Source organism: Galeopterus variegatus, unplaced genomic scaffold (assembly GCF_000696425.1).
Source record: "Galeopterus variegatus unplaced genomic scaffold, G_variegatus-3.0.2 Scaffold69, whole genome shotgun sequence".
NCBI classification, from domain to species: Eukaryota; Metazoa; Chordata; class Mammalia; order Dermoptera; family Cynocephalidae; genus Galeopterus; species Galeopterus variegatus.
Window position 1 is genome coordinate 530,269 of NW_007726180.1, and position 21,892 is coordinate 552,160.

The 21,892-nt window shown below is 35.6% G+C and overlaps 1 protein-coding gene across 3 annotated transcripts in view; it reads left to right on the forward strand.

The window, feature by feature from the left end:
• Positions 1–21,892, forward strand: part of DMD (dystrophin) — a 734,955-nt gene that overhangs the window by 160,298 nt on the left and 552,765 nt on the right. For all 3 annotated transcript variants that reach the window (XM_008577619.1, XM_008577628.1, XM_008577636.1), the window contains one exon: positions 18,810–19,021. In XM_008577619.1, the coding sequence (XP_008575841.1) occupies positions 18,810–19,021 (212 nt within the window). The remainder of the gene's footprint in view (positions 1–18,809; positions 19,022–21,892) is intronic.

Consider the following 21,892-nt stretch of genomic DNA (forward strand, 5'->3'; position numbering starts at 1 on the left):
TTAAAATATATTACACTAGTACAGTCTTTCTCAAACTTGTTTTCATCATCACCCCCAAAGAAGCCTTTTTAGACATTTTTTTTTCTAATCAACCCCTGTGAAATTTTAATACTGCAAAAATGCTCTAAATGTGTTTATGCATTGTGTTCCTTTGGAGGGTCACAAACGTTGTTACCCTTAGAAATATCTAAGAATTTTCGCCCCTCAAGAACAAATTTTCACTCCCTTGGGGCACTATTGCCCATTGACAATGCATGCACTAGTTCAAGAGCCAAAAGGTTCTGATTCAGTAAGTTTAGGGTAGGAATAAAGTAAGCACATTTTTTAAATAGAGCTCAGGTATTTGAAAAGCAATGTGTAAATAGACCTACTTAATATTATTCCAATTTTTTCCAGACACCTGAAATATAAACATCTATTTATTTTTTAAGAATAATACTAATGATGGAACACTTTTACATATTTATAAATTGTTAAAAATTTACTTTTTTGTTTCTATTGTCGGGAACATATAAATGTGAACATAACTTAGAAGAATTTTCATAAAATATGTTTTCCTTATCTTTCTTCTTAATGTTTACTTTATTATCTTTTATACCATCTACTTCTATGTGGGTCTCTTCTTTTAGTTCTTGTTTATTTCTTCAGTCTTTCTTTCACATAGAATTAAGGGGAGATGCAAGCTTGGCATCCCGAATTCATAATTTCATTGTGGCTATTAAAATGTGAAATAAAACCTTACAAACACATGGTTCCTTGTAGATAATTTTCTCCAGCCAGACAATTTAGACAAAGGCCTCTGAGGATTCTAAGGTCATTGTGGAAGCTATTTTTTAAAATCTTGTATTTTTTTCTCATTGTTAGTTTTCACCACACAGAAGTTTTCATTTTTAAAGTAAAAAGAAACAAAACAAACAAACAAACAAACAAAAACCCGACGATGAGTGGAAGAACTATTTGGCACAGCAGCTTATAAGCCAATTAGAATGATGATGTCCTGAATGGAGATTTTCATGAACCTCTCACATTAGCTATTTCAGCTTTGGGAATTTTTTTAATGTTCTAAGTGAATAAGATAATGAAGAGGCTATTTAGGAAGGCTTGGGCTAAGTAGAAAAAAATCCTTTCATTAGGTTCCAAATAACAACTACCTTATGAAGCAGCAAGAGGCAGAGATTCAGTAGAGGGAAAAAAGTAACAGGACAGAAAAAAAAAAAAAAAAAAGCAATGATATTAAAAGGTTGGTAATACCATTGGAACTGGCAGCATGGCAGGTCATATCACACATCTTTTGGCTTGGGAAACAACTATGGTAATTTTGTTCTGAACCTCTTGCTAATGCTAGTCTTGAGAAAATTTAATATACTTTATCTGTGTGGACGAAAAAAATACCTAGGATCATAGCTGTTACCTAATCTGTATTCAAATTGAAAAGATTCATATATGAATTTGCAGCTAACATATTAATTGCTGTGTGTACTTTCTGCTGCTTCATAGCACAACTATTTTTAATTTTTAGGAACAGTATAGTAACTGCTCACCAGCCAAAGGAAGGGCATGAGAGCATCCTTGTCATTGGAACTAACATTAGTTCTGCCTACAGTGACTGATGTAAAGATATGTTTGTTACAATCTAGAAATCTCCACTGGCACTAGTTGCAGGTAATAAGTAAATGCTTTTAAGTAGATCATGGAATATAGGAAAACTAGAGAACATAATGTAAGTAACCAAGGCTAATGTCGATGAACTCAAAGATAGTAAAGGAGAGAAGGGGAGGGGTTTTGGTAGAAGTAGTAGAAAAGCAGAAAAGATGGCAGAATTGGGGGAAAAGAAAACGTCAGAGATTTTGTAAGTAAAGGAGCTCCTTTTCATAATCAAACTAAGAATATACGTTTGAAATGACTGGATACAGATCCATTTTCTGACCTGGCTGGCTAATGAGTAGAATCTTTGAGTTGAGTCATTTTTCAGAAAATTTACTACTCTGCTACAAAAAAGAATGAAATACTACCATTCACACAACATGGATGGACTTAGAGAAAATTATATTAAGTGAAACAAGTCAGGGACAGAAAGAGAAATACCACATGTTCTCACTTATTTGTGGGAGCTAAAAATAAATAAATAAATAAACACAGAGACAAATCAAGGGCAGAGGGGGGAAGACAGAATAACCACAAAAATTCCTTAAACTATTTAAATCAAGTGAACAGATACGATGGGGGAGGGGTGGAGAGGAACGGGTAAAGGGGCATGAAAATCAATTACAACATATATTGAGAAGTAAAATAAAAAATAAATAAAAGAAAATTTAATTCTGGCATATTTTTGTATTTTAAATTTCAAGCAGCAATCTTCTACACTTATTGACTAACTTGGCTTCCTGATGTTTTGTCAAACTTTCCACTTTCTTGTTCCCTACTTCTTCCAAATCTTTGCTCCCACAATGAGGCAGCTCATATTCTTTAAGTCTCCTGTCTGATTTTGCTTTTATAACTACCAATGTGAACTCTATAAGGATTTGTATCATTTTTATATCTAATCTCTTGTGGCTCATGCCCTAACCACTTCACTGAAGTAAAAATGACCGCCTAAGAGGTCCACTTTGCTTAGTCTCATGCTTCATCTCCAGACCTTTTCCTTGAACACAGGGATCATCTAACCTTATCTGAATTTCTTGTTTCAATTTCCTACATTTAATCTGTCCCTCTCCAGACCACTCCTGAAGCTTCGTCTTTGTCCCTTATACTTATGGCTTCAGTTGTTCATCACTATATGAATGACAGCTCTCAAACTGACAGCTCTGACATCTCACCTGTTTAATCTATTCCACCTGGCAAACTGCCTACATTACTTTTCCTCATGGGGATGATTATAACTTTACATTAAACATGAAATGTGTGTCCATGTTGATTTCCAACAGCAAACTTTTTCACCTTTTTTTTATATAAAAAAGGTCAACTTTCTTATTTATCTACAAATAACTCAAAAGACAAGCCAAAAAAATCAAGCAAATAAGATTTCTCAACAAAAAGGCTTTTAACACAAAAATTGCAGACATTACGTGCAGCCTGTATTCTGGAAGGAGCACAGTGACCTAGCCATACCTTGCTTAACAACAATGGTCACAGTCTATTAGTTTCATCTTTTTCCTGTGAGAGAAAAAAGTATGGCAGGGCTAGGGCTCCTAAGACCCCTTTAAAAAAATTGCAAGGTTTTTATATCCCCATTCATTTCCCGTCAAAAGCATTCATGAAGTACCTATCATGTATCAGGCACTGCATTCTATGCAGAGAAAAGAGCTTGCACAAAGTCCTGTACATTTCATCTTCTAAATGTCTTACTAAACTGTTCCTGTCTTTCCACCTACCACCCACCATCAGGCTGTGCCTGGACGCCTATTCTAACATTTTACTCTGTTTTTCTGCATCTTTTTCTTGCCCTCCCTTCCAATCTACTCTCCAATTAGCAGCATGACTAACCTTGTCAAACCCAGATTAGATGGTGTCACTTCCTTGCTTAAAACCATTCAGTGGATTCCCATTGCACAGAGAATGAAGACCAAACTCTTGACCGTAATTCACAAGGCCACTGGAAACTATGAGAGTCCCCTCTTTCAGCTTTTCTTTCCAATTAATGATGCATTAAATAAGTGGATTCTATTTTAAAGACATAGATCCCAAATGCATGTGAGTATTGAACTGGGTAGTTTATCTACAGAATGTTTATTAGTCCTTGTACAGTTTTGATTTTGTATACATTCTAACTCAATTTTAGGTATATAGTAGATTATCAGGAAAACATTTGTGATGAATAAATAGACAAAGAGACAAATAAATTGACAAATATTTAAAGACAAGTCATTATTAGATGCTCAAATGGCTCTTTATTTATAAGAACATAGAAGAAATATATAGCCTTCCTTGAGACCAAGTTCTGGCAATGTTTGTGTGTCTTTCCTTTTGTTTAGGTTAAAAAGCACCAGTTTTATATGTTTTTAAGAGAATCTTTCCCTTGCTGCAAATAGTGTAGGCGCAATGCTATTCTACATCTCATTTTAAAGAAAATAACAATAATACCTTATGTTTGCTGGCATCTTTGCAGTTTACAAAGCACTTTTCACGTAAATTACCTCATTTTAAAGTTTTCTATTTTTTCTTTTACTATGGGAATTCTGTTTCAGGAGAATTTCCTTTTAAAGTTGAAGCAATTACACTATTCTGTTCCTGCATTTCTTAGCCATATGTTTCACGAAGGTATTGTCTCTCTACTGGGTCTTTCTTCTCTGGATGTATAGTTATGATTTACCCAGAGGTAAATGAAAGTAATAGGAGCCATAGATAAATATTTTTTTGTTTCCTGAAAACTCAAACATTTCATTTAAGGAGATGCTGTACTATTTTAGGAGTTGCTATACTAATTTTCAAAGTTTATTTACATATTTTATATTAAACTATTTCTCACTTGAATTGGAATCATTAGAACAGGGAAAGAGTTACTTTTATCTCCCCCATATTTCTCATAATTTACTATGTCATTCATGAGTTGCTGAGGTTTAAATAAGCAAAAATTGTCTCAAAATGGGGCCTAGGATTGGCAACTTGAGTCTTTCATACTCTTTCCCTTTTGGCTTTTCAGTCAACACTTTAGTCTAAAATATATTTTATAATCATTTATCCTGTGTTTGTCTTAGTAACAGTACATGTATTAAATGAACCAGAGTTGATTGATTTTTATTTATTTTTAATGCCATATTTTACTTTTCTGGAGAAGCATTTCAAGGGATCAATGGATGCTATGCTTCTTCAATTCATTTCCTCTTTTACCCCTCAATACAGAAGCCTTATAATTACAAAGTCTTCAAAATATCTGAACATGCACCTTATTTTCATAACATTGACTAAGTGTATATGTGTTTGTTTCATTTTATAATATATATTGCATGTTTGTGATAATTTTCACTTTTACGGTAGCATATACATTCTTGTTTGCAACTTAAAAGTTGTATCTGTCCTTACCACACATTTCTTTAAACCCTCCTACGTGCCAGACTAGTGCTGGGTATAAAAACACATTCCCTCTCCTCAAGTAATCACCTTTCAGTAAATAGACAAACACTGGCTAGTGTAGTCAGTATATTCAGAGGTAAGGTAAGAACAGAGAAACAGAGTGCTTGAGAAACTCATGAAGCAGGGCAGGGGGGCACCAAAACAAGGCTTGGGTGAGATGTAAGGAAATGGTCAGGGAAAAAAATGACTAGTGTTAATGACTTTTGAGGAGAATGCTGCAAAGTGACAATGAGAACATTCTGGGCAGGGGAGAACCTGGACACATATGAGATGTGTGGTAACCGTACATACAGAGGACTCCTATGTGGATATGGGCTTCACAACAGGCAATAGAAGCTAGAAAAGTGGACAAGGGCCACATTAAAAAGGTCATATAATTCAGGTAAAGAGTTTTGATTTTATCCTGAAAGCAATGAGATGAGAGTGAGCTTTGAAAATTTAATAAGTAGTGACAGACTCAGATTTTCATCTTCAAAAGACTTTTCTGACCAGAGTATTGAAGATGGATGGGGAAAGTAAAAGGCTATTATTAGGGGGAGCTTTTAACAAATACCATTGCCTGGACTCTACCCCAAACCAATTAAATTAGAATCTTTAAGAATAGGGCCCAGACACTGGTATTTTTTAAAGCACCCCAATTTGATTCAAATGCACACACAAGGTTATGATCCACTGAATTAAAGAGAACATCAGGAGGTCTTTAATTAAAGCAGTCTAGGAAAGAGAGAGTTGGATGATAGTTCAGAAGAATGATTATGTGGGTTGAATGAATAAAAGCATCTTCTTGGTTAAAGGATAAGGAAAGTAGAGGAATCAAGGATGATTTGTAGGTTTCCTTTTGAATGATTGGGTAGAGGAACAGATGTGTGTCAGTGATTAGGGAAGAGGAAGGGTGAATATTATGTGATTGAGTTTGGCAATGATTATTTCAAAGGGATTTAGTAGGTGTTTGGTACTTTGGAGGGCTCAGGAGACAGTTTTCCACTTAAAACACCAATTTAACTATGACCATTGTAGAGGTAGTAAATGAAGCAATATAAGTAGATGAACTCACCAGAGGGAATATGTAAAGTGAAATGAAAAGAAGATCAATGGGAGATCCCTAGGGAACAGCAACATTTAAGGGATGGTCAGAACAGGCTGTGGAGTGGCCAAAGAGGTAGAAGAAAATCCTAGAAAGAATTTTGCCACGTTAATTAAAAGGGAAGGTTTCAAGGGCAAGTACTTCAGGGAGGTCTAGAAAAATACTTTATAATCTTTAATGCTGTAGCAACTTTAAGCTCATTGCTGTCATCTGTGAACATAATTTCAGAGGCTGAAGTAAAACTGCAGCGGGTTAAGAAGGGTATGTGAGGTGTGGATATGGAATAATGGGTGTAGATGTGCTTCTCAAACTTTAATGTGCATAGAAATCACTTGAGGAATCTTATTTTAAAATGCAGATTCTGATTCAGAAGGTCTATGGTGGGGCCCAAGATTCTGCATCTCTAACAAGCTCCCACGTGATGCTGATGCTGATGCTGCTGGTCCACAGACCATTCTTTAAATGGCACTGTATAAAACCACTCTTTCATGAAGGAGAAAGAATAGGATTGGCCAGAGGGGTACACCAAAAGAAAAAAATTTGTTTGGCTTTTGTCGTCATCGTTATTTTCTTTTTATGTTAGAAAAGAAATAAACATGGTTGTAGACTGAGATTGAAGACACAGGAGGGGTGAAAAAACAAATGACCTCAGTTAGGATGTGAAAGATACTGGAACATTAAGAGCAGGGAGGGAATTGGACATGGGTGGGAAGGATGCCTAAAACTGAAGAGAAGGAAGTAAAAGAAGCATAGAAATACAGAAAAGTCTGTCAAGAGACAATATTAGGGATTTTGCTTTTTAGCCATAGTTTTTGTTCAAGAAATTGTTTTCCATTTACTTTTATTCTTTAACTTGAATGGCTGGACTGTGGAGTGTGCTTGTAAAGATAGGAGTAAGCCCACTTTGTTTTTCAGGTATAATTTCCATTTTCTGTACTCATCCAATAAAAGTTTGAGTGGCAAGTTGTAGAGATGAAATTCAATGTGTGTTAAGGGAGAGAATAATGTTTCTTTATCCTACATATTGTTAAAAATATGTATATTCTAATGAATGCATCGACTTTGATGTGCAAATTTGCAGTGATGAATGAGGTTTATTGTGTGCATTGCATGATGGTGACATGGTAATAAATCTGGTGCTGGAATTGTAATAGTACCCTTTAGCTCTGCTTTAATGAGCTCTTGCCCAACACTTTTGAGTTGTTAGTACTTTATTTGCTATGTTTGGCACTTAATTAGTTGACCACTGGGCTGCTGGACAGATGGATTGTCCAATGATATGGTGTGTCTATATCATATCTAGTTTCGTTTCTGTGACTTGTGAATGACCTAGGATGATAAACTAAAATACTTTTGCATAGCTATGCATCATGCTTTTCCCCCAACTTCAAGATTTCATCTTAACAAATAGTCCCTTCCCTCAAAAAAAGTCATTATTTTTTTAATTAATTTATTTTAGTGATCAAATAATATCACATTTAACCTGCTTATTTAATTAATAAAACAACTTGCATGTTTCATTCTGACTGTATGTGGGTATTTTTTCTCATATCTAGGACTCTCCAACCAGTGGTGAAAACACAATCCTTTTACCTTAACTCATCTTTCAGCATGGGAACCAATACACATTATTCTGTGTTTTATAACCAAAACAGGGCAATGAGATTTCTTTAGAAGACTAACTCATTTTCTCTATTAAAATATTCAGCATACTTTTAAGGAGGTAATCTCGTCTTTGGCAGTCTGTTGATTAGGAAATTAAGAGACCTGCCGGCCCGGTGGCGCACTGCTACAGTGCGCCCCTTGGGAGTGTGGCGGCGCTTCCGCCGAGGGTTCAGATCCCACATACAGACCGGCTGCCGCTCACTGGCCGAGCGAGGTGCGGGTGCAGCGCGCTTAGGGTTGCGATCCCGTTGCCGGTCCCGGTCCGGTACGGGCGCGACACTGAGGGTTGCGATCCGTTGCCGGACACGAAAAAAGACAAAAAAAATAATAATAATAAATAAAGACTTTATTCTTTTCTCATTTCTTGTGGTAGAAACTTAGATTATTTAATTGAAACATTTCCTTTTTCCAGTGTAAAGATTTATGCTGTAAATTTCCCTTTCAGCACTGCTTTAGCTGTGTTCATAACTTTGAGTGTGACTTGGAGCAAAACGTTTTGCCGTTTCTGCTCTGGTAAATTCTGTTTAGTATCTTTTCAACTTCCGTATTCCACAGATGGTATTTTCTTCTTCATTGGAAAGTGGTGTTAGTGACTTAGAAAACTACTTAAATAATACGCTGCTTTGTGTTTGCTGTGAGAGAACATTTTATCTAACATTCTATTTTTAAAATTTTCCAATACACAGAAAGCTGAGAGAATTGTACAGTGACTGTCCATGAACCCACTATCTAGATTCTGTTGTATCATTTCATCCCTTTATCTGCCCTCCAATCCCTATTATTTTCTGATGCATTTTAAAGTAAGTTGTTGACATCAGTTTTCTTTACTTCTAAGCACTTCAACATGCAGATCATTAACTAGAGCTCAATATTTGTTCCCATTTCTTCTCTTTGTTTGTGGCAAAATCTGTATAAAGCAAAATGCACAAATCTCATGTGTAGCATTCAATGAGTTTTGATGAATGAATATACCTTTGTGACACATGCCTCTATTAAGATACAAAAAATACCACCAACCCAGAAAGGAGAGAACATTTTGTTAGGCTGACTTGAATTTACTTTAACTGACTTTTAGCATGAGTGAATACATGACCATAAGATTACTGAGCTGAAACATACCAAACGTCCATCTATGGGCATAATATGGCTATTAATATGCTATTTGTTTATGCAAACACTGGGCTGGCTGAGTTCTTCCCAATAGCTTTGTAAGGTGAGCCTCAATCTCTGACAGAAACATCAAGGAACATGTATTTCACAGATGGTTAGAGCTGGAAGGAACCCCAGGGATCATCCAATCTACCCCCCTTTGCTTTATGACTCAGGATATAAAAAGCCTGAGAGAAGTACAATGATGTTATAAAAGCACATGATTGTCTGTCTCTACCCCTATAAGTGAAAGCTAGCTAGGGGCCAGACACTCTGCTCAGGGCCTTGTATCCCTTATTTTTTTCATCTTTATAGATGATTAATCTTTCTGTTATTACAATCTCCATATTACAGAGGAGTAAACTGAGTGTGAAAATAGTATTAAGTTATTAATATTTTCCATGTCCCAAGCTAACCTTAGATGTTAGACAAATATTATGAAATATTTTTAATTTAGCCATTTATTCTGGGTCTGCCTTCCATGAATTTAAAATAAAGGCTTAGCTGTTCCTGTGTTCTAGCTTTTCAGGATTTAGAGAAGAAGCAGATATTCGACTTAGCTGTAGTGGCCAGGATTTAATCATGTGCAAGACTCCCCTTATTAACTTTCTAGTCTGTTATGTCTCAGACATTATATTCTTTATTTTCACAGCAACCACGTTCCTTCTCTCCTGTTCTTAAATGGAGCAAATGACAATTCAAACTAGTTACATGTTAGCATATTTGCTTCTTCTTCTTGGTAGGTTTGAGTTGAGATGCTTTTTGCAGAGCTGTAGATGGGTCTTCCATAGAACCATGTTTAAATGCCTTGTGGAAGTAAGAGGGACATATCTTAACATTCCCTATAATTTTGGTTATTCTTATTTTTTCTTTCTTCGGTTCCTCATATGTCTTTGAATGTCGAACATTAAGATATACTCACATTACTCTAGGTATACGTGTACCTTAACTTTGTACAGGAGTATGATAATGGTGGTTTCGTTGTTTTCAGTTCTTGATAATTTTGTTGACTATTTTAGCTTCAGGTAACAGTCTATTGTGACTCCCACATCTTTTTCCTGTTTCCATCAAATAGTTTAGAGCTTATTGTCTTAACTGCAGTTAGGATCATTTTTCCTTACAGTTGCCCACAGTAAAACATATCTGTCACTTTTTCACCCACTCAAATGACCTGAAAAGATTTACCTGCAATTTAACTCTTCCAGCTTGGTATTTTCTACCCAGAACTCTTGAGTACTCTCTGGGATCATTGAGGTCTACAGTGTGAACCTCCTAGCAGATCATGAATATTTGCTAATAACTATAATATACTGTTTAATCTTTTCTGTACAGAGAAGCAATAACACTTTGCTTTAGTAGGGTCCTTTATGCTTTTATTCATCATTGAATTTTTATCTTCACAACAATTCTGTGGTTGTGCAGTTACTATTTTAGTTTTGCGGTTGAGGAAACTAAAGTTGTGGCAAATCAACTTTTCCACATTAAATTAGTCATTTCATCACAAATCCGAAGCTATAACCGTCAGTCAAGATTGCTTTCCAAAACTCAGTCACACTAACTTCTAATTCTTAGGCTGTACCTTTAGTGCAAAAATTACAACAGAGCTGTTCTTTGTTCTGTAGCAATGTATATTCAAAAAGGCATTCACTTTTTTTTGTAAATAGCATTCCTCCCTAGGAGAGATGTTTTGAGGAATTTGTATCAGTCAAGAATGTATATCGATAATCAAACATAGCTAGTTTAAAAACTTGAAGTGAAAGATTGTTTAGTACTCAATCAACTGAACTGTTTCTTTCTCAGCAATATTGTGGTTCTTGACATGATTGCTGAGTTTCCAATTTGACACTTCTGAGATCCGTAAATCAGGACACACGCTGGGTCCCAGTCTGTCATCCTGAGTCTTAGCATTGGTTATTTATTTCCCTTCATTATCCAGCATCTATTTATTGCACAAATCAGTTGAGAAGCTTTTCATGATGGACTTCAGTGAGAAGAAATGCATACATCTGTGTAGCTCTTCAATTACAAACATGCACAGATTGTCTGGGTTAATGTGGGTATATTTTATTATTCTTTCACTTTTGTATGTCAGATGAATCTGGTGTAAATGTAAATCTAACAGTATGGGCTCTAGTGACCAAGTATATTGCCATAATATATCTTCGGTCTATCAATCTCCTGGGTGAAATGTCACAAGTGTGAAATTATGTAGTTTGAATTGTTGCCCAATTATGGACAATTACCAGGTGTATATGATGTCCAACTACCACAGTGATCTAGTTCCATGATAATGGCTTCTCTTTAGTGATCTTCAGACTTTATATTTGCTTTCATTCCTTGACAAAATGAAATACATGTGAAACTTCTAAAAAACTTTTGTGTGTGTTTCTACAGGGTCTACTCTTAGGCCTGCTATATCAACCAATTGTACTGCTTTGTTTCTTTTATTAAATAGCAGAATTGCTGATTGATTAAATTGTGTGTGCTAATTTGTTTCTGTGAGTCTAGTCCAGTTCAGTGTCCAATAAGTATTTCTGAAATGTTTTTTATCACACGAATCTAAGGCCTAAATTGTGTTATGTCCTTAGCAAAACCATTGCATTTTTTATTATCATTCATAACAGCCAAATTGATGCATATTTCACAGGTTATACTTCTTTTGAAAAGGATGAATTATTATCCAAAGCTATATGTAGAATATGTTTTACAAGTTGAATAATACTTTAAAAAATTTTATTGAAATAGAATATGCATAATAAAAAGTTCACATAGCATAAATGTCTAGCTTATTGAATTTTCACAAACTGAATACAACTGTGTAAACAGCACCCAAATCAAGAAACCAGAACCTCAGAAGCCCCCTTCATGTGTCTTCCAGTGACTAACTCATCCCACAATGATAATTGCTATCCTGACTTCTAGTCTTCTATTATTTTTTCCTGTTTTTGTACATTATATAAATGGAATCAAAGATTATCTATTTGTTTGTGGCTGACTTTTTCCCTTAACATTGTTTGTGAGATTCACCCATATTTTGCATATAGTTTTAGATCCTTCACTCTTGTTACTAAATAGAATTCTATTGATACCACAGTATATTTTTCCATTTTAGAATAGATAGGAATTTGGGTAGTTTTCAATTTGGGGCAGTTGCAAATAGTTCTCCCATCAAGAGTCTAGCATAGGTCTTTTAGTGAATATACGTATGCATTTCTGTTTTAGTGAATATAAGTATGCATATACTTGGAAGTGGAAATACAAGTCAAATAATATTTTAAATATTCTTGACAAGTTGTCTATTTAGAGAAATCTTGTGGTAAATCCTTCCGTAAAGAAAATAATCTCTCCATAATTTCTGCTTTGCAAAATGGATTCTCACATATGGTTGGTTATTGCACATGGGACCAGACTTCTGCTGTCTTTCTAGTATTCATCTAATTGTACTTATGTTATTAACAATACAATATTTTATTGTTGTTTTCCTCTGGAGAGCAGTATATTTCACAATTTGAAAATGCCTACAAAAATATCCTTAGGCAATATATAGATGGACTTTTCCATATTAGTCTGCAATTTGATTAAAAACACAGATTGAAATACAAAGACATGTCAACAGATTCTCTCTATTTATTTTAATAATGTTAGTTTTGGCTCTTAGGGTTCTCTGCCCTACCCCTATACCTTTTAATTTATGGACTTTATATCAGATGAGAATATCCCACTAGTATACATGATATTGCAGATGTTTTATACAAAAAGTATGGTTGATGCAAAGGCATTAAATCAGAAACAAAAGAAGCCCAGAGAACATTTGTTTGCCGGTAATAGAGATCATGAGTAGAAGAGTGAAAGGAAAATAAAGAGAGGCATGCAAAAGACTTGAGCCAGTGCTCAAATTATATAAACTTGAAATGCAATAAAGAAACAATGATTGCTTTTGAAGAAGAAAAACTCAAGATACTTGGCAAGGGTTAACTTTGGAAATGGCATTTTTATATCATTATAAAAAAGAAGTGTGGATAATTGAAATAGTCTACAAGTACGATTCATTTCACAGACAGTTATTGAAAGTATCCAAAATACCAAGCACTGAGCTGTGCACTAAGGACTTTTTTAAATGAATAAAATACTCTTAGGTGAGGTTCTCCTCAGAAGAAAACCTTGAAGCATGGTTAAGGGTGAAAGTGGTTTATTTATAAACTGATCCCAAGAAGTACCAGTAGGGGAGTAGGAGAGTGAGATAGGGAAAGGAAAGCAGCCAATAATTGAGCCAATTATTGAGCAGGTTGTTGTTATGAACAACTACATTATCTACTTGTTTGTGGCTAGCTTTTTTCCCAAAAGAGTTTGTCAATGATAAGGGAACCCTGAAAAATAGTGAAAAACACACTTCACAGTTGTCACCCAAAAGGGGTAAGGACAAGGAACCAAGGATAATTATACTTCCAACACTCATGCATCGTTGGCTGAATACTCCTCCTGGTGCATTAACTCCCCAGCACTTCTAGCTAATGCACTGGGAAGTCTAAGGGAAAGTCCCCAGGCTTGTAGTAGCATAAGTGCTTGTACTAGGACCTTGCTGACCTATAATTGAATGGTAAGTGCCAAGGGCATATAGATGGGGCACTGACAGTATCTGCCACAGATTCTACCCTTGCCCTTGAGGTGTCCATTGTCTAGAGTGGGAGACAGAAATGGAAAAATGTAAATTATGGTAGGACACAGTAAAAGTTGTAGAAGATTAAAAAGTGTTATAGAAGTTTCAAGGTGGGAGAAAATGAATGCACATAGGAGAGCAGGGGAAGTCTTTATATGTGATGATGACATTGAGTGGGTGGTTAGTTATCAAAGATCTACTTAAAAGGGAAGAAGAATAGTATATATTTCTGTTTTTGTTTTTGTTAACAGCTTTATTGAGGTATAATTAGCATACAATAAATGGTACATATTTTAAGTGTACAATTTGATAAATTTTGACATATGTATATATCCTTGAAGCTATCACTGCAGTCAAGATAATGAACATCTCCTTCACCCCAGAAGTTTCCTGTGCCTTTTTGTAATCTATTCCTCTCATCCCCGCCTCCGCATTTATCCATCCTCAAGCAATCACTCATGTGCTTTCTATCATTATAGATTATTTTGTATTTTCTAGAATTTTATATAAATGGAATCCTACAGTATGTATTCTTCCTTTTGGGTTGGCGTAATTATTCTGAGATTAATCAATGTTGATTTGCGTATCAGTAGTTCATCCCTTTTTGTTGCTGAGTAACATCCATTTTAAAGATACAGCACAATTTATTTGTATTTAGTTCATTTGTTCATCTGTTGATAGACTCTAATACTTTCATATGTCATATTACATTTATATGTCATAGTCTTTCCACATTCCTGTGAAAGATACATTTTAAACCATGGATATAACCAAGCAAGGCCACTCTATATGTCAGTACCCTGAGATAATTTGGCCTCTAGATGTCTGTCTTTTGGAGTGTTCATTTTACTTATTTTTCATCATATAAAAAATTGGAATATAAAGAGGTAAATATGTGGTGGCATAAATGTTTTTCTACCCATGAGACTCAATTATATTATCTAAATACTGTGACATTTTTGGTGAGCTTTGGTTCAAGGAGCTTTGGAAGATTTTATGTAGAAACTTCTCCAAGGTAATATAAAGCATATTATTTACCCAGATGCCCTTATTATAGCTGTTTTAAGCAGGATCAAAGTCCTCCTTTAAACTTTCTTATTTTAAAGACATCCTCATTTACAATTCCTCTGATTCTTGCACAATTCCTTTGAGACCTGTGTTTGCATCAAAAGAGTTTGTCCCTCTCTGCCAGTTAGAACTTTTTATGATGTAGTAATGGAAAACCCAATTCAAAGTAGTTTAAGCTAACTCTTAAGTAAAAGAAATGTACTGACCACTGTCACTAAACAGTTGAGAAATAGGTGAGGCTTGACCCAGTAATTAAATATTATAAACAGATTCTAGTTTTCCTTCTCCACTTTATGGCTCTGCTCCCCAATATTTGCTCCATTTAATTCCCCTGAACTGTCCCAAGATGGATATCATGTTATTACAGGGCTACATGCTTTCTCATTTATGTTAAGTAGGGAACACTGGGTTTTCTTCTTTAGTAGTACAAACTAAAAATTCTAGACTTGTTTCTTTTTCTCCAGTTGGCCTTACTTAGGACAGAAATCCTTGAATCAACCACTAAGGCCAGGGAGATGAGTTAAAACCAATCAGGCACCTCCCATAAGGCTAGGGGAGGTCTATCATATGGAAACCAAACAAATGAGGAAATAAGAGGGGGAATGTAGGATAAGGAGTCACTTGATGAATGTTCAGTAGACCTGTCTTCAGTACACCTGGGGTGATGTCTTCCATTTGGCATCATCCTTACCCTGTTGACTATTTTTCCCCCTCAAGCCCTATACACATACTGAAGTTTTTCATGTTTTGGAAAATAAGTCTTCACTTGACCTCAAACCCTCCTGTAATTCCCTTCTTATGAAGAGCTATGGATGGGTAGTCTCCAACTTACTGTCTTTAGTTTTTCATAGAGATTCATTTGTCCATTTTCTAAAATAACATTTCTGCCATCCCACTAAAACCAGTTTGTCTGTAATCTTTAGGGAATTCCATGTGGCCAAAGCCAACGGATACTTTGGGGATCCAAGTGTTGGCTCTACCAATCACTGTCTGTATGACCTTAGGCCAATTCTTCAACAGTCTTCATTTCCTCATCTTTTAAATGAGGATGATAGCAACAATAGCAACAACATAAAAAATAATTCTCACAAAATTATAGTGATGATTAAATGAATTAATACAAGTAAAGAACTTAAAACAGAATAGATATTCAAATAAATGTTAGTTATTATGATTTTTATTGTCTCTTGTGACATCTGTGACATTTAAAAGTGTTAACCACTCTTGGGTTTTTGAAAATCTTTTTTTTGTTTGTTTTGTTTTGTTTTATGGAAGTATACTTTCCTGATTGTTCTGTCCTACCTCCCTAGCCTCTCATTCATCTTACTGGCTCCTTTTGTTTTATTCAGTCTTTGTATGTTATATTTTCTAGAACTCCATTCTAATTCTTTTGTTCTGCTTAATCTATATGCCATACTGAGAATGCATTCACATTGATAGCTTCAGTTTTTAGTTCTCTGCAATGATTTCCCATCCTGGATTTCTCTCTTTCAAAATACATAGCTATGCTATAGAACTTTCAGTACAGCTGACTAAAATGATAGTCCTATGCGGATGATCCTCAAAACCTCCGACTGAATAAGTCCAAGATCGCACTCATTATCTTCTCCCTGCTTGTCCCATATTCTTCAAGTATTCTTTAGTTAGACAGTGAATAACATCACTATCTAACAGGCATCAAAGCAAAAGCAAAGGAATCTCTCTCAGACTACTTTGTTTCCACAGTACTTAGCATAATGTCTAGTATCTAGTATATGATAAATAAAATGGTGATTGGCTGGCTAGATGGATGGATGAGTGGGTAGGGATGCATGAAAGTACAGATTGATTGCTGAGTGAGTCTGTAGCCTGTATATGTATTTATTTAAGTCTTATGAGAATGTAAAGTTAAAGGTCAAGAGTGAGAAAGCACATCCTCAGTGGAATGCACACCACAATGAACCATTTTATCTTGCTGCGTTACAAATAGCTTGCCATGTTTTTTGTTTGTTTGTTTGTTTTGTTTTGTTTTTTAAAGATGACCGGTAAGGGGATCTTAACCCTTGACTTTGTGTTGTCAGCACCACGCTCTCCCAAGTGAGCTAACCAGCCATCCCTATATAGGGATCCGAACCCCTGGCCTTGGTGTTATCAGCACCACACTCTCCCAAGTGAGCCACGGGCCGGCCCCTAGCTTGCCACTAGGCATTCTAAAAAAAAAAAATTGCTAGCATAGTAAAATTTCACTAATTAAGGTTAATTAAGGTGAAGGTGAATAGAAATCAGAGACTATTTTTTTAAAAGTCAATTTTGTTATTTTCAAATACATGCATTATAACAATAGAGTAAGAAGAAAAGGTATCAAGTATGCATACTAAAGTAGTACTGTGCTGTAAACATTTTGTTTGTCCATCCATAGACAGTCTTTGCCCTTCTTTACCCTAACTCTCTATTCTGGGAGGCTCTCCTGTGTCATTAATGGGCTCTCGTGCCCTCTGGCTTTCAGTTGGTTTAGGCACTGGGGAACTCTAGTAGGAAATTGAACAGAGAGGTTAAAACGAGGTCAGGATACTTATCCTCCTAATTCCCTCCCCATGAGGTAGCCACAGGCTGACTGTGTCCCTTGACAAAAGGTTACTGCTCTTCTCAACTGGTTTCTCATTATGATTCTCTGCCTCTGGCCACTTCTTCCTCCCCTCATCCCTTGGGCTAAGATGTAGTAACAGCTCCATGGCTTCAAGGTTCTTGTATTTTCTGTGATGGTTTTCTTGCATCCTTCTTATGTTGTGATTTATTCCTTTTGTAGATAAACTTCTCAGATTATCCAGGCCTGATCACAGAGGAATATGTATATCAAGCTACAATATTCCAGATGACTGTGGAGAGACATTGAAGGTTTTAAATGAGGGAAGGAGGTGATCAGATTTATATTAGTTATTAATTTTTCTACAGTGTAGAATTTGCACTGTGAAGAAGAGACTTGAGGCAGGAGAACTATATAGCCTATCACAGACATGAAGGCAAAAAGTGGTAGAGCTTTGCAATGGCAATAGAAAGAGAGAAGTTGTATATGAGAAAAATTTGTAACTAATCATATATGGTGTTGGGTATGTGGTGGTATTAGGGAAGAATCTAGAATGTCAGTTTTCATGCTTAAGGGATAAAGTGTATGGTGGTTTTGTTGTTTTTTATATTATTTCCATTTCATGAAACCAGCTTAAAGCAGTTGTTTAGAAAAAATAATGTTCTCATGTTTATTATTAATATTCTAAAATAAAGACCAGAATCTATAGGGCATCTCCATCTTAGATTAACAATGATACTAAAAATAGCCTCAATATAAGCCAGGCTTACAGAATGTACCCAGTATGAATTCTTAGATATTGTGGAAAGAAGTTTCCAATATACCTAGATGCTCTTGGGTTCCCTCAGAAGAAGACCCTAGAAAAAGGTTTTGAGAGCAAGTGGTTTATTTAGAATGAAAGAGAATCATTTGCAGGAAAGTGGGGAAGTGAGACAGGTAAGGCAAGGCAGCCAATAAAGAATGGTGCATTATCAAGCAAGCTACTACTGGAACCTTGTAAAACACATGCCTCAGAGTTATCTCCCTTAGTACCAAGGGAACTACAGTATCCATACCCCAATTCCTACCATCAGTCATTAGTTACAGATTGCTCCTGAGAGGTGATGGGTCAGCATCAATTCCCTAGTGTGTCTGGCCTGCCGCTTAGATGGTAAAGCAAACACTTGTGGCAACAGAAAGCCACATGAAATGCCAATGCTGATACTGGAAATCAGTCTGATAGGCACTGAAGTGGTAAGGGTGAAGGGATTTAGACATGCTGCTATAGTACCTTCCTAAAGAGGATTCATATTTGGTTTTAGGGATTATGAATAGTTAAAATTTTACGTATATACTGATGTTCTAGGTCACCTTTAGTAAGATAATTTAACAGAAACTCATGCTTGCTGTCTGAAAAAAGTAAGAAATCCTATTGTCCATCATCCCAGCCATAACAGAATGAACTATGTTTTTAATGAACAATATAACATTGGGTAATGTTTGTATGTTAGATTTCAAATGTCTTTACAAGACTAGCATTTACTACTATGTATTCATTTTTCCTTTTATTCCAGTTGAAAGAATTCAGAATCAGTGGGATGAAGTACAAGAACACCTTCAGAACCGGAGGCAACAATTGAATGAAATGTTAAAGGATTCAACACAATGGCTGGAAGCTAAGGAAGAAGCTGAGCAGGTCATAGGACAGGCCAGAGCCAAGCTTGAGCCATGGAAAGAGGGTCCCTATACAATGGATGCAATCCAAAAGAAAATCACAGAAACTAAGGTTAGTATTAAATATACATTTTAAAAATAAAATACTGGTTTACCGTATAAAATTATATCATGGATTAAAATTTAATGATTTTTAATATAAATTTATTAAAGGAAAATTACATTTAAACTAAAATGAACAGTAGACTTTTGAGTCAGAGTAGATATTAGAGGAAAATTGATGGCTAATATCAATCTCAGAATTAATTTTGTTTAATAATCTGGATATCGTGGGCTATTTTTCATATTGCACCATCTTCTAAGATCCCTTCAAAGTTGATGTACATACTTATTTCATAGCATGAAGCCAACTATTTGGGCTTAATTACTTCCTAGGAAAAGTAGCAGGTATACTTCTTACCTTATTTGAGGGCCCTGAATCAAGAAGGAAGGAGGTGGATAAGAATGGTGCATTATCAAGCACAATGGATAAGGTGGATAAGAATCAGGCAGGGATAAGCTATCCTCTCACTTTCTCTTCTCATTCTCTGACCTCCAGCCCAACTCATTCTTTCCCTCCTTGTCTTCCTTCACTTTTTCCTTCTTTTCCCCCCAAAACTTTATCAAATATCTGTCTACTTAAATACTGTAGAACTTCTCAGAATAAAAGAAAGAAAATAAAATTTGTTTAATAACTACATTTTATTAAGCACCATGCATGGTGCTTTAGATGCATTAAATCCTTTCAAACCTGGTATTTATGGGTCAGTTTGGAAAAACCTTAAATGCCAGATGATGTGTACTCCTTAGAGGATCTTAAGCAGAGAAGTAAGGAAGCTGACCAGATTGAGTACTTGATCATAACCCTCTACAGATTTTTTTATCTGGTAGAAAAGGCCTTTTGCTAAACAAGTATCTGAATCTCAAATTGGTTATGTCATCTAAAAAGAAAACCATATAGTTCCTTGGATGAAGTGGCTTCCATTTCTAAATTAATCAGGTTAGACTATGCTAAGCTACAGTAAGAAAAAAACCTGAAATCCTAACAGTTTAATATAATAAAGACAAATTCCTTGGTTATGTCACAGTTCGATAGGGGTTGACAAACCCTTCTTCGGAGCTCTCCCCCAAATGGTTATGTGGGGATCTGGGCTTTAACAATTTTGTGAAACTATCATTTTAAACAAAAGGCTGCCCAAGGCCACTGAAGGGGAGGAAGACAGAATGTGGTCAGTCAATCTATGGGGTTTATAGCCAGGCCTAGAAATTATCTTTATCGCTTCCACCACATCTTACTGACCAGAATTTGTTCCCAGCTTAATTTCAGGAAAAGTAAATGGGATTAGTGAGCTTTTAGCCCATCTTTGCCATAGCTACTTTGCCAAAGGACCTGAGCTGCTATGAGGACACAACTTTCACTTATATGACAAGACCGTTTGAAAGCCACACAGGATTTTCCAGTCTTACCATTAGCTCTGTTGGAGGCAAAATCTAGATGAATGAAAATTTTTTCTTTAACAAGATACTTGCTACCACTAATAATTTTTCCAGTGGATGAGAATAGATGAATTAAGAATTTCTAATGCTTGTCTTCCTAATTTCTGGTCTATGTGAAATATAGAATCCATGTGTTTATCCTTGAAGACTCTGGTCTTATCCATAAGGTACTCAGTATGTTATGGTACTTATTTTTACACTCTATAAATTTAGGATACTATGTATCTAGCAGGTCATGGACCAAAGTGATTAAGTGGTGAGGAATAATTAGCAGGAAAAAAGAGTTTGGGCTGGACCCTTGAGTTAGATGAGGGGAAGGAGAGATGAGAGGCATTCAGTGATAGATTCGATCAGGGCAAGAGGACTCTGGAAGTTGGCAAATGAGAAATAATCTTAACCTAAGAGAATCCTAAAGTTGGCAGGAATGATTAAGGTTTAGTAGCTCTCAGAAGAGCAAAGAACTTTAAATAAGAGACAAGAAGCTGAAAAAGGAAATATAAAAGAAGAAAATAAAACAATTGTATTGTCAAAACAGGTAAGATGTTCTAAACACCTAAAACAAAAACAGGATTCTGTTATAATTACTATCCTTGTCAAACTTTTTAAATAAAAAATAATTGCTTTTGAATAGTCAGTCTAAAACTACATCATAAAAATGGCTCAGCCATTATCTTTACAAACTGTACAAAGTTTGTGTGCTGTGTTTAGGAATTTAATGATATGGCTGCATATTCAATGTAGGTTCATAATACAGATAAAGACAAAGCTGTAATTTACTCATGTATTTCCTGAATGACATATGTTTTTTGTTTGTTTGTTTTTAAAGATGACCGGTAAGGGGATCTTAACCCTTGACTTGGTGTTGTCAGCACCATGCTCTCCCAAGTGAGCTAATCGGCCACCCCTATATAGGGATCTGAACCCGTGGCCTTGGTGTTATCAGCACCACACTCTCCCAAGTGAGCCACGGGCCAGCCCTCTGAATGACATATGTTAAAACTAAAAGTAATCCCATTGCTAATACTAATGTTTAGTGAGTGCTTACTATGTGTCAAAAACTGTGCCGGTCACTTTACATATATTGATGTATTTCATCCTCTCAAAAATCCTCTATGAGAAGTACTCTTACTGTTCCCAGCTTGCAGATAAGAAGACAGATTTCCTCTTCCACCCATTGTTTATGTGGCTAAAACAAATCAAGAAAACACCATGAGGATCTAGAAAAGAGACAATCGTAGTTATCAATTGACAAATAAGATATACTATATTACCGATAAGCCAACAGGTAGAAAATAAAAGCTATAAAAATAGTGTACTGAGGTAGATAGGATATTATCTGATATCATCCACCCCCCACAGATTTTCATGTTATGTTTACTATAAAAAAACTGAAAAGGTAGTTGCAAACTGTGTTACATTTATAGTGGAACTACAATTTTTGATTATT